The sequence below is a fragment of the Fragaria vesca genome, linkage group LG4, assembly GCF_000184155.1.
Source record: "Fragaria vesca subsp. vesca linkage group LG4, FraVesHawaii_1.0, whole genome shotgun sequence".
Lineage (NCBI taxonomy): Eukaryota > Viridiplantae > Streptophyta > Magnoliopsida > Rosales > Rosaceae > Fragaria > Fragaria vesca.
Window position 1 is genome coordinate 23280532 of NC_020494.1, and position 12346 is coordinate 23292877.

The window sequence follows — 12346 nt, forward strand, 5'->3', positions numbered from 1 at the left end:
CACAGCAGTTACTACTAATTTGTTTAGGGCTTTTTCCAAAATAATATTTATCTATTAGCACATCAGATGTGCGTTGGTGATGTACCATTTGAAAGAAGTGCATTTTGCCTTAATCATATTTCGTTTCGTTTTCCAAAATCCCCCTATTTGTTCTGTTTTGCATCTCTGCATACTGGATCTCGATCTTGTTCAGTTGCTCCTGTTGTGAAAATCATGGTATCCATCTTTCTCTTTCAAGTTTGAAGAATCTAGTTCGATAAACTACACGGAGAGTTGATACACATGTGCATCACTCTGCTTGCATGAACCAGAAGCATCTGATGAGGTAGAAAACTATGTTCCTTTTAGTTTGTTTCAGTGAACTTGATATAGTTACAGATTCAATCTTTTCATATCTCTGTGACTGTTGAAGTTTCTAACTACTAACTATGAGAATCAACTTGGATTGCCCGGTAGTCATATTCAGAGATGGAAAACATCTTACACTTAAGGAAGTTTTTAAGAGTTTGGACTTGACAGGGTAAATATTGCTCTTCCTGAAACTGTTTATCTATGAATAATTAAAGCTCTCTCTCATGCACATTGGTTTTTCCTTATTTTAGGTATGATCTGAATGTTGACTTATTGGATGTTCATGCGGATAAGACTACTTTTCATCGATTTGACAAGTTCAACCTGAAGTATAATCCATGTGGCCGGAGCAGTCTCAGAGAGATATTCTGGAAGCGAGACAATCTAATCCAAGGTATGATCATTTTGAAAGTTAAACTGTTAAAATCAGGATATCATACTTGTGCATATTCTTGTTAGGTCTTGGTTGATTTACCTTTGATAATCTATTATTATCTTATATAGATTGAAGTGCATAGCATTTCAATCTCTTCAGCTGGACTTGTCTTGTAAAGTTAATGTTTTATTCATGTGTACAATTGCAGGACGATTTTTAGCATAAGTAACAAAGGAAGTTTTGAAAGATCTCGAAGCCATGAAATACCAGGTTATCCCTCTTTAACATTTTATAGGAAGATTTGCTTGCATTGATCATTTATGCATGTCTGATAATGAATTTCTCTTTTTGCAGATGGCAGAGTACAGGATTTCAGTTTATGGGAGAAAACAAAGTGAGTGGGATCAACTGGCTAGTTGGTTTGTTAACAATGACATTTACAGCGAGAATGTAGTATGGTTAATACAGGTATATTAATGCTCTTTTAGTCTTGTTCTGGTAGCTGTTCTATTCTTGGTAGTCAATGTCTATCTTCATTGCTGAGATCTTGTATTTGTGACATTGTTGTTGTACTTGGGAGTTGGTTGGATTGGTGTAACATATTGCAAACAAATTTTTTTTTCCAGCATATAGAGCCGGACCTTATTTTAAGTATAATGTTTGAGTTTATATTGTATAAACACATTCCAGGAGAGGTAACAGTAAGGTTGTTTTATATTGTGCTTATATCGTGTTAGACATCAGCCATAAATCTGTAGTAGTTGTTGATATTTTAGCCAAACCTTTTCAAAAAATGGCGGTAGCCAACGATCTTCTACATGCAAATTTGGCATACTTTAGGGTTTAACTTTGCTTCTTTTCCTATTTTGCTCCAGATCTATTATTATTACCCTTTCTCTGCTGTTACCGACAATGCAAAGAACTACAATGATCTTTGGTGGAATATTACAACGCCTATAGGTTTGAAACTAAATAATTTGATAAATGAGATACGACGCCAAAGATGTTCCTACCTTCGGTATGTTTCTATATTTTTTTACTTCTGGTGTATATACTACTTTTTCCTCTATATCACTTTGGGCCAGTCAGCACCCAGGTGGTAGTTGCCCTCGGGTCTTGCTAGGATTGCCATGGTCTTAGACCTGGCAACCTGCTGCTCTTTAGTTTCTTACCAGAAAGAATCAGACAAATATGTCTTGCTATCTTTAATTGCCATCAGGTCAGTGTTTTACAAAGCGCTTTTATAAAAAAAAAACTTCTGCTTCTGGGCGACTATTATGTTATAATAACAGCATCCAGATTATATCCTTTGCATCATATTTGTTCCTTCATATTAGGTTGTCTCAGTCAGATCTTTTTCCTTTTTCATTTCTACGTAGCTGCCCTTGCCCAATCATCTCATTTGTTGGGCATCAACACATACTAAATTAGAAATAAATGTGAAACTACGACCAACTGGATGAATATAACATAGCGAGGTAACTGCATAAATTTTGTTCACGTAATGTATGCAAGGCAGAAGTGTGGTGCCTCTTTTTGTGTCATCACTGTTATCAGAGTAAAGGAGGGTTTGTGTCTGGTCAGTGCAACATCTGATCTCATAAAGTAATTTGTATTGGATGTTAGTAGTTGATGCATTCAGTTCCTCCATTTTTTCTTCCCCAGGGATGCTTTTCTTCTCTTATATCGTAGAAGACAAGAGCTTGAATGGCCTCTCATATGCTGAGTTCCTAATACATATCGATCGGCAAATTCAAATGAAAATGTGATCACTTAGGAGCTTCTTCAAAATTGTTACAAGTTTTGATTGATACGCTCGTTGCTTGGGCCATCAGATAATGAGGGTACAAAACTGTGAAGGTCAGCTCCTTTTGCTACTCAGAATGAATACCTTCCCCTTCACCAGTTAGAACTAGTGCAGCTGAGTTGTTTACCAAAGAAATCGAAGATGAGTTTTGGTGTGAGGATTTGTTTGGTTTTCTTTCAGCGGTGATTGGTAAATGTGGACAAATACAAGTTACATACAAGTATTCATAACTTGGTAGTAAAAGATGTTCTACAACATGTTTCACCTCCAGCCTCTTTCCTGCTTTATGTCCTATTAATCGAGTTCAAATTAAGTCATATTATACTGGTAAATGATTCCAGGCCTGATCCGATTGAAGCATTGAAATGAATAGGTAGGGTTGAGTTTGAAGAATGTAAAATTATGAGCTCCTGAAAGGCAAATACCCATCCAAAAATCTAATTTGTTACAGAATGTTGGTCTTCATATCATGTTAAATGCTTATTTCGCATCAGGTTGGGTTGTGTTTATACCAAATCCCAACTCTCAAGAGTTCGCTGTTTTATATATACCTTCAAACTCAGGCCTTTCAGCCGTAAGATGTGTCATAATTGCATACTTCTAGTCTAGGAATTGTGTTTTTTTTTTTTTTTTCCCCGATGGTGTTCTAGTCTTAGATTTTGAATATACCATACCATGTATAATGTTTTATACATCATACAAGAATAGAATCCATATGGTTATAGTTGCTCGAAAATACCTATGTATAGGCCCGTAGAGATGGATGAATGAGTTGAGATCAGTCAAGTGAATGGTCTATACACACTGAAATGTAAATGAACATCTATACACACATGAAATTTGTTTATATTAGCAATTCTCCGTTTTATCTTTTTCTTTTTTCTGTAAAAAAGTTTGGTAGCTTAGCTCCGAGGCTCAATAAGGATTCTTCCAGCATTCTTTTGGGTCCGGTTTAACGAACTTTCACCGAAAAATAAAACCAATTTGCGTATGTTCAAGTATGGACTCTCTAGTTTAACACAATACACAATCCTAGTTTTCTCTCCCAAACCCAAAGGCCGCCTTCGCCTTCCTGCAAACTTCCATCTATGTTCGGTAGCGCCTTGAATCCCTTGATGGCGGGCCTGGCTCTTGCCTTGCCGCGTCAATGGTCAGCTGCCGAGCGGGGAATTGGGATCCAATCATCTAATGCTCCTAGGTTCTGCCAAAGAGAGGATGGGCGGGCTATGATGTGTGGTTTGGCTAAGGGAGAGAGATGTGGGGGGTGTCGTGACTATTCACATCTAGAGATTTGTGACGTTCTTCGACGACGACGTCTGCGTTTTGATCCGATGAGATCTGTGATGCGAAAGCTGGGTCTCAATCTGTAGTCGAATGGAGTTGTGCCTAGCTTGAGGTAGATTGGTTTGGTGGCAAGGTAGGGAGGCGGCACGGTTCCTTTTGGGGCGACGTGGTTCGCAGCAGCGTGTGACACAAATCTATGATTTCCTCCTCTATGATATAGAATTAATACAATAACGGTTGGAGATGCTATAAATCGAAAAACAAAGGTAAGACAAGTTGGATACAAAATGGGCCACAAAACGCATAGACTTATTCCATTCTGGGCTTTGTAAAATGTCCATTGATCCAGTTCTAGAAGAATGCTACGCCTCTTTCATTTTCTCTTTTTAATGCTAGACTTAAAAATAAAAGACTTACAGTCACCCCAAAATTTCCAAACCCCAAAGCAGCAGCAAACCCCCAACCCCTCCCTCTCTCTCTATCTCTATCCATCGCCGCTCCCCCAAAACCCTCGCCACCGCCTCCGCCAGGTGGCCAACCAAGCTCCGATTCACCACCGAACACTAATCCAACCGTAGAAACAACCAAAAAGAACTCCAATGGCAACCACGGCGAGTTCCGAAGTCTCCGACGGCCCGGTCCTCAGCCTCATCAACAAGCGCATCCGCGGCCTCCGCAAGAAGCAGAACCGCATCAGCCAGATGGAGGAGTCTCTCGCCCAAGGCAAAACCCTCAACAACGAGCAACTCGAGGTCCTCCGCACCAAGTCCGCCATCGTTGCCTCCATCGACGAGCTCGAGAAGCTTCGCCAGCCTCTCTCCGTCGCCGTCGCCGAGGAAATCAGCCTCGCCGTCCAGGTCACCGCCCCTCCCGCCGCCGCCGCTACTGAGCCCGAAGAACACCACGAAACTCCCCCCAATGCTGTGCAGCAGAGCGGCGAATCCGCCGCCGACGTCGATGAGCAGAACCACCACCAGGCGGCGGTGGAGGAGCTTCTGAACCTGCTCTACTTTGGCTCGTTGTTCGATGTCAAGACGCAGAGTGACTTCACCTCGATTATGTTCACCAGGAGCCACGAGAGAGGGTGCTGCTTGACCTATGACACCGTCACTGATGACGACACTGATATGCTCGCCGAGAAGGACTTGGATTTGCTCTCCTCACTCAGTGGCTTGTTGATCTCCAGGCCGGTGGCTTCGGGCTTATCTCACAAGAATGCTCTGCAGCGCTGCATTGAGCACGCCAAGCTATGGCTCGCTAACTCAGACCAGCCAATTGAGCCTAATTCTAGTGTCACATGTAAAGCTTCCGTGGCATTTTTATTGTTTAAGTACTGCATTGGTGTTGTTATGTAGGTTTTCGCTGACATGGATGATTTTAATTTTTGCAGATGTGAGTTTGAGAGAGAGGCTTAGTAAGATTATGGCTTCGGACTACTTTACCATCACTCCAGAAATGAAAGCTCCGGAGGCAATGGCAGCTGCTGCTGGTGGAAACTTTGCTCCGTTTCAGGTGAGGGGTGTGGATGTGGACAGTTCATTTGTACAGTTTCAGCAGCAGAAGGTATAACTTGATAGTTTTAGAGTTTGAATAATTGTGATCGGAAATGATTATTCTGATCTTAATGTATTGTGATACATGTGTGAGGTGTTTGTTCTTATTATTAGAAAAGGTTGTTGGAATATGGTTTTGTGTGCTCTAAATATTGTGTAGAAGTTTCTCCTGGAGTTGATTAATGCTTTAATACATGAACAGAAGAAAGTGACAAGTAGTAATTGATGCTTAACAAGCTATATACTAATCATATAAACCATGTTTAGACCAACTGTTCACAGCATAGCATTTATAGTGGCACAGCTGTTTATAGTCATGCTTATATTTTTATTGCAATTGTTGGAAACTTGAAAGTTTAGCATGCTTGATCTGGTTCTAGTTCTAATTGAATTGTACTGGTTTGTGTTGAAGAGAAACTGTAACCTGTATGAAGGTTTAACCAATTAGCTGTTGTTAGAAACCAGTTTGTTATAAATGGAATGGTGGCTGTTGTTTTCTCTATGCAGATAGAGGTTGTTCTAATAACCTAATATCAATTTGCACCACTGGTCTGATTCATTTCTGTGATAAAATAAACGACATTATAAGAAGTCTTATATCATTAGTTCCTCTTAATGTTTTTAAAAACAAATTCTTGATATGATGCAACTGAAGCTCCTAGGTTCTTGCTTTACCTCTGACTTTCTCTAATTTTTCCTAAACTTCTCGGCCATATAAAATTGTTGCTTTGGATATTTCTCATACTTCATTTGGCTGAATGCGAGTCATTTTACTCGAGTTCTCCACATGCCAAATTTTTTGCTGGAGTTGATCATGTGATGATCTCGTAGTATCTAATGTTAGGATCTCATGGTGCTCTTTAGTTTATTTGGGGATGATGTGTACTACCTTTATTTCAGTCTAGTTTGCCAATTGAGTGCTGCCGTGGGACACATTTAATGCTGTGCTCCTGGTTTATTTGTTTTGGGCCTTCCTTGTATATATCTCCTGGATTGCAGTCTCTACTTTTATGGTTTCATTATCCCTGGTTTTCAAATGAAAATGACTTGAGACTTTTGATTGGGGACAATTATGTTGAATTTCACTATGCAATGGGATAAATTTCTATAGGTGATATTTTAAGGGATATAATGCTCAAATAAGCAGAAGCGTGATACCTGCTTTGGAGACTCTCGCTTGGAATTGGTATTGTTTTCTTTGCATGTGAGAGATGGTTTGTTCTACTGTATTGAGATCAGACCAAATCTTGGATTCAAGGGTTTCTAATGCAGCATCTTTATTTTTTTTTTTTTTTTTCTTTTTTCTTGACATACCTTTTAATGTACTGAGGTTATCTTTATTTTCAAGGTCTGTTTATGTAGTATGGTGTTTGGTTGTTTTTGGTTTATTTAACTATGAATAATGAATAGAGATATCTTTGTTGATGTGCCTTTTCCACTCACATCCTCCGGGATATACATCCCTTGATCTGCTGTTTATGTTCACAACCTATCTCATGTTCCGTCACTTCTTGACTTAAGCTATCTCTTTGCATGCTATACATTCTCTGAACGATGTTTGCAACCAGCATTTTTAAAATACTGCCTAGATGGTTCGGCAATGTAAGTCATTGGAGTGTATTGTTAGATTACTTGAAATATTGGCTATATAAGCAAATATTTGTTATTAATATAGTTATGTTTACAGTCATGTGCTGACTTCTTTATATGCTCTGTAGGGTGAGGAGATGCCAAATCTAGAAGGACATGACAGTGGTGATAATCAATCGGGTCCTGTTGAGGAGGTTCAGAAGGTGCTCTCAGCTTAGCATTTAAGTCAATTCATCCTGTTTAACATTTTTTCTTCCTGGAAACTAGTCTGTAAGTTATTAAAATTTGGGAGGTTCTTGGTTTGCAGGATGAATTTGAAACCGAAAATTTTGCAGAGGTTGTCTTGGTTCAACATGAACAAATCAAGCCAGAAACAGAAGTAGAGCATAATGAGAGAGATGTAGAATTCGAGCAACATAATGGTCCACGTAGGCAGTATCAAAACCAAAGAGGTGGCCGTGGAGGAGGCCGTAGAGGTTACTCTAATGGCCGTGGTGGCCGAGGCAGAGGAGGTGGTTCTTACCAGAATGGTCAGAACCAGTTTTATGACCAGCCTGGAAACTATTATTCAAGGAATTACAATAGGGCAAGGGGCGGTAGAGGTGGTGGTCCGTCTTACAACAACCATGGTTCAGCTCAAGATGGCCATGCCTCAGCTAACATTGGAGTTGCTTCTTAACGGTACTCATACTCTTGGTAGGATGCTCCTTACTAGTTTTACATGTGGGTGGTGAAAACGTTTTCTGCTTTTGTTGGAAAGTGTATTGGATATGGGTTTGCTGCTGTTGACGGATTTATCATCCATGAACTTTCTCGTTTCTCTGTAGTTCAGCCAATGGGTTTTGGTCGAAACCATCCAGGGATAGATTTTGCATTAGTTTTCTTGGACAATGTTTCAGGATGGTGGCAGGCAACTTAACTTCTCAGTATGATTCTATTTTATGGTCGTTTCTCTAGTACTAGATCTTTTAGTCTTTGTTGATGGAATCATCTTGAGATGAAATGGGTCATTGAATACTGTCTCCGTTCTATTACAAGGCCCATTTATATTGATAAGTTTCGGCACTTCGTTATCTTTTTTGTTTTTGTTTTTTCGTGTCTCGTTTATTTTTTGCTTCAGCAAAGAAAAGGAGGGAAATGGAATAGACTGGTGAGCGAGAAGCATATATAGATGAAGTGAACCATAACATACTTGGTCCAGGAATATAAACCTTTTAGTGTTAGTGGTCTTCACGTTTTGCTTTCCCCAAGGGCCACGCCAGTCGGTGACTGCCTACCGTCGGCATTTATAAATATTAAAACATGACTATTTTCTGCTGATTCTCTGTCGAAGCAAAATTTGGGACTACTCCTAATATGTGTGGAAGGCGAGAAGGCATCTATGATCTATCACACTTTTAGTTCTTTCGCCAGAAGTTTTGTTTTTTGTTTTATGTTTTTTATTTCCTTTTTCTTATTCGATTACAGCTTTGCTAGAAGTTCATGGATGTGACTATAGAAGAGCAAGTAATGGCCCTAATTGGTTAATTGAGCAATGTTTAGACTAATTGCATGAATGGAGAATATAATCCTTCTAAAAACTTCTCCAATATCCGATAAAAAAATATAAAAAAACTCCTCCAATATTAACAGAGATGCATCGTTTTGACGTCAGTCTGCTCCTTGATTATTTATTAGGGTTATTCCTTCTGCGTTTTCAACTTCCTGGAGCACACCAAATTGTCAACTTAATTAGCGGCGCCGCAAGTCATCTTCCATCAGGATAAAGAAAAGAAAAATGGTGTGGTAATACATATATAGTACATACACTGAAATTTGAGAGTTGTTATTATATAGAAAGGCCAATATCGACGGTCGACAAAAATAGTTGAATGATTTTGAAAAGACAAAAATTTACCAACGGTTTCTAAACTATTGTGTGAAAGCCAACTTAATACCGATTTTGACATCAACAAGATACATCAATCAAATTTTTGTGATGGACCGTAAAGACCTAAAAAATGTTAATTGACCAATTTACCCTTCTCTTTTTTTTTTTTTTGTTCTTGTTCTTGTTCTTGTTCTTCATGTTCAACGCCAGAAACAGAGATTTACATCTGCACGTTTTGGCTTCTCTTTGTTCTTATTCTTTCAAACGAATCCTGATTACCGCCAATTACAATTAAAACCCTCAGATGCAGTCTTCTCCTTCCTCTTGTTCTTCTTGTTCTTGTCAACAAGAATTACAGTACAGATCCAACTATACAATTACTAAAAACCCAGAAAAAAAAAATCAGTCACCAACCCAGCTATGTCCACACCAACTGCCGAACCTCCTCCTCCAACTCCACCCAATGCTTCTCTCTTCTTCAATCACTCACCAACACCCCTCAAATTCCACTTCTACCCTCCTCCTTCCCCCTATTCCCCCCAAACCATCCGCCACGTCACCCACACCCCCTCCGATGGCCACCCCGACTCCAACAACTCCATGGTCCCCTCCGCCATCGCCTCCGCCATCCGCAGAGCCTCCACCTCCCCCGTCCATTTCATGCAGCGCATCGAAAACGACCAGAAAAACGGCATCGTTTTGCCTGGCCCCGACTTCCAGCGCCTCTGCATTCACCAGCTCGACCTCTTCCGCCGTATCGTCGATCCCGACGCTCTCCTCTCCGTCAGTCACTTCATCATTCTTTCCAATTTAGCTCAATTTATAACCAGTCTCCTTCCTCCTCGAATGCGGCTTCGAATGAGTCCTTGGATGGCTGCTTCATTCTTCTCCGAATTCGATTCAAATAATCTCTCTGATAAGTTTCTGCCCAGCTATTCTTTTCACAACTGGTACATCGCAGTCAGTGACTCAATATGGAAAATCATTGGCAAGGTTTGGGGATCCAAAGTATTTTAATGTTCCTCCGACTTTGATCTGGAAAAAGTAGGATGAAGAATCAATTTGGAGTTTTTTTCGATAAAGAGAACCAATTCGGAGTTGCAGTATTTGAGTTTTAATTTTTAGTTGAGATTTGACTTCTGGCCAAAAAGTCCATTTTGTTCTTTTATTTTGGGACCAATGTGTTGCCACGTTAGCAAATTAACAGTTCAGTCACAGAAATTAGACGGAAGTATCTCGTTGATGCCAAAATTAATGTTTGGGTATGACTTTGATATTTTTTAAAGTTCAGGCAACATATTACACAATAGTTTAGAGACCGTTGGTGGTGAATTTTTGTCTTTTGAAAAAGGCCGATGAATCCGATGCTGGGTTGCCACTAGTTCCTGGCTGACTATATAATAGAGCAATGGGCACCCAATTTGAATACACACACGAATCAAACCTTTCCTGTTCTACTAAAACTTTTCAGTCTGGAAATAGCAGAGCTAACCAGTCAGAGTTAGGAAAATATGGGAAGCAACCTCTCTAACCACAGCATTGTCGACGACTCGGATGGATCATCACATGGAAAGAAGTCTCGCATCATGTCCTTCCACTCCAAGGACCAATGGAAGACCCATTTCACTGCCTCTAAGCAAACTAACAAGCTGGTAATTTAATCTTCTGATTGAGCATGAATCAGTATGCAAGCTAGGTTTTTCACTAATTATGGTGTTATTTGGCATGAAGATGGTGATTGATTTCACGGCAACATGGTGCGGACCTTGTCGATCGATGGAGCCAGCCTTGAAAGAGTATGCTGATAAGTACACCGACGTCGAGTTTGTCAAGCTTGATGTCGACGAGTTACCGGTAATTATTGATAAGAATATTAGTGTAACAATTAACAGTGTTTACTATAGTCGTCTAATTCATTGTGTTGTTGATGGATTGATGCATGCAGGATGTGGCGATGGAGTTTGGGGTGCAGGCAATGCCTTCGTTTGTGTTTATTAAGAAAGGAGAAGTGATTGATAGAGTTGTCGGGGCCAGGAAGGAGGAACTCCAGAAGAAGATTGAGAAACACAGGAGTTAAATTACCATTCCTCACTGTTGTTAATCCCGAGTAGATGAAGCGCCCCGGATTGGAAATTTACCTATAAGCAAAATAAAGCCAGAATAAGACCAACTAATAATAAGATCTCTTACTTGGGGTTCTGGAGTTTAGTGTTCAGTTTTCTGTATTCTTTCATGTTCATCGAGATTTGTACTTCTCGGAGTGTTACTTAACTCTAATGCATACTTATCTTAAATTTTACTATGTGCTAAGACCAACTAATAATAAGATCTCTTACTTGGGGTTCTGGAGTTTAGTGTTCAGTTTTCTGTATTGTTTATCGAGATTTGAACTTCTCAGAGTGTTACTTGACTCAAATGCATACTTCTCTTAAATTTTAATATGTACTCGACAAATTCCTGTGTGTTTTTTTTAACGATACAAACAAATTCTTGTGTGTTGATCATCTTCTTATATTTGATATAAAAAATAATAAGGATTAAACTCAGTGTGCTACCCTAAAATTTAGGTCACTTATCAGTTGTGCCCTTGTTCTTTTTTTTTCATCATGTGTACCCCTATACTCTGAAAATTCATCAAATCTGAACAAAACTACAAATTTTCTCAAATCATGACGTAAGCAGCCAACGTGGAGGAGACAATGATGGCCTACTTATCAGAGTATTACCCCCACATGGAGGGTAAAAGCATCATTTTGAACCATTTTACTTTTTTTTTTTTTACTTTTTTTTCCTTTATCTCTTTTTATCAGAACCCATTTTTACACCGTACCTCCACCAATGCCCGACTCACCGCCTCCTTTTTTTCCTAAGCTCCTCTGCCACTTCCTATCGAGCCCAAACGGTAAAGATTACACTCTCCCCACCAATATTTTGAATCCTAACTCATCCACCACTTCCACCTTTACCCATCCCGGAAATCATTGCCGACCTCCCCGCCCACTACCGCTTCTCCCTCTATTCCTCCTCACCTCAACCCTAACTCACCTAAATCCAGACCCTAATTCCCAATTTCAAATTCAAAAACAATATATAAAATAACCAATTCCTAACTAAGCCCTAACCACCTCCACCCACAAGGTCCTCCGTCTCGCCATCGTCGACTCCGCCTCCACCACAGAAATAAAGGTACGGTGCACCCACCCACAGAAATTCAAAATCTAATGGAGATTGGAAAAGATGTTTGAGGAGGGTGGAGATAGTCGACTGCGAAGGTGTAGTTGGGAACGAGTGTGAGAGTAGAGAGAGTGAGGCAGCCATTGGTTTTCTGGTTTGAACTTTATGTGTGGGAGAGGAGATGAGAGTGAGAGGAAGTAGACGAGGTGGTTAAGAGAAAAAAAAAAAAAAAAGAAAGAGAGAGAGAGTGATCGAGATGAGAGAGAGAAGAAAAAAGAAGAAAAAAGAAGAATTTTTGTTGGGGTCAAATTGGTCTTTTTCGCCAAAATTAGGGTTACAAA

General features: G+C 39.8%; 2 protein-coding genes across 3 annotated transcripts; both read left to right on the forward strand.

Moving 5' to 3' along the window:
- The first annotated feature begins 4267 nt into the window (after positions 1–4267).
- LOC101315141 lies at positions 4268–8214 on the forward strand. 2 transcript variants are annotated; one of them, XM_004297764.1, is made up of 4 exons: positions 4268–5117; positions 5209–5381; positions 7090–7164; positions 7269–8214. In XM_004297764.1, the coding sequence occupies exons 1-4, from the start codon at positions 4418–4420 to the stop codon at positions 7638–7640; spliced, it is 1320 nt and encodes a 439-aa protein (XP_004297812.1). In that variant the 5' UTR covers positions 4268–4417; the 3' UTR covers positions 7641–8214. The 2 variants fall into 2 exon arrangements, with proteins under 2 accessions (XP_004297812.1, XP_004297813.1); XM_004297765.1 differs by having other exon boundaries at positions 5209–5330.
- A 2044-nt stretch (positions 8215–10258) lies between these two features.
- On the forward strand, positions 10259–11191 carry LOC101290855 (thioredoxin H2-like). Its single transcript, XM_004297766.1, has 3 exons — positions 10259–10483; positions 10563–10685; positions 10777–11191. The coding sequence occupies exons 1-3, from the start codon at positions 10343–10345 to the stop codon at positions 10906–10908; spliced, it is 396 nt and encodes a 131-aa protein (XP_004297814.1). The 5' UTR covers positions 10259–10342; the 3' UTR covers positions 10909–11191.
- The last annotated feature ends 1155 nt before the right edge of the window (positions 11192–12346 follow it).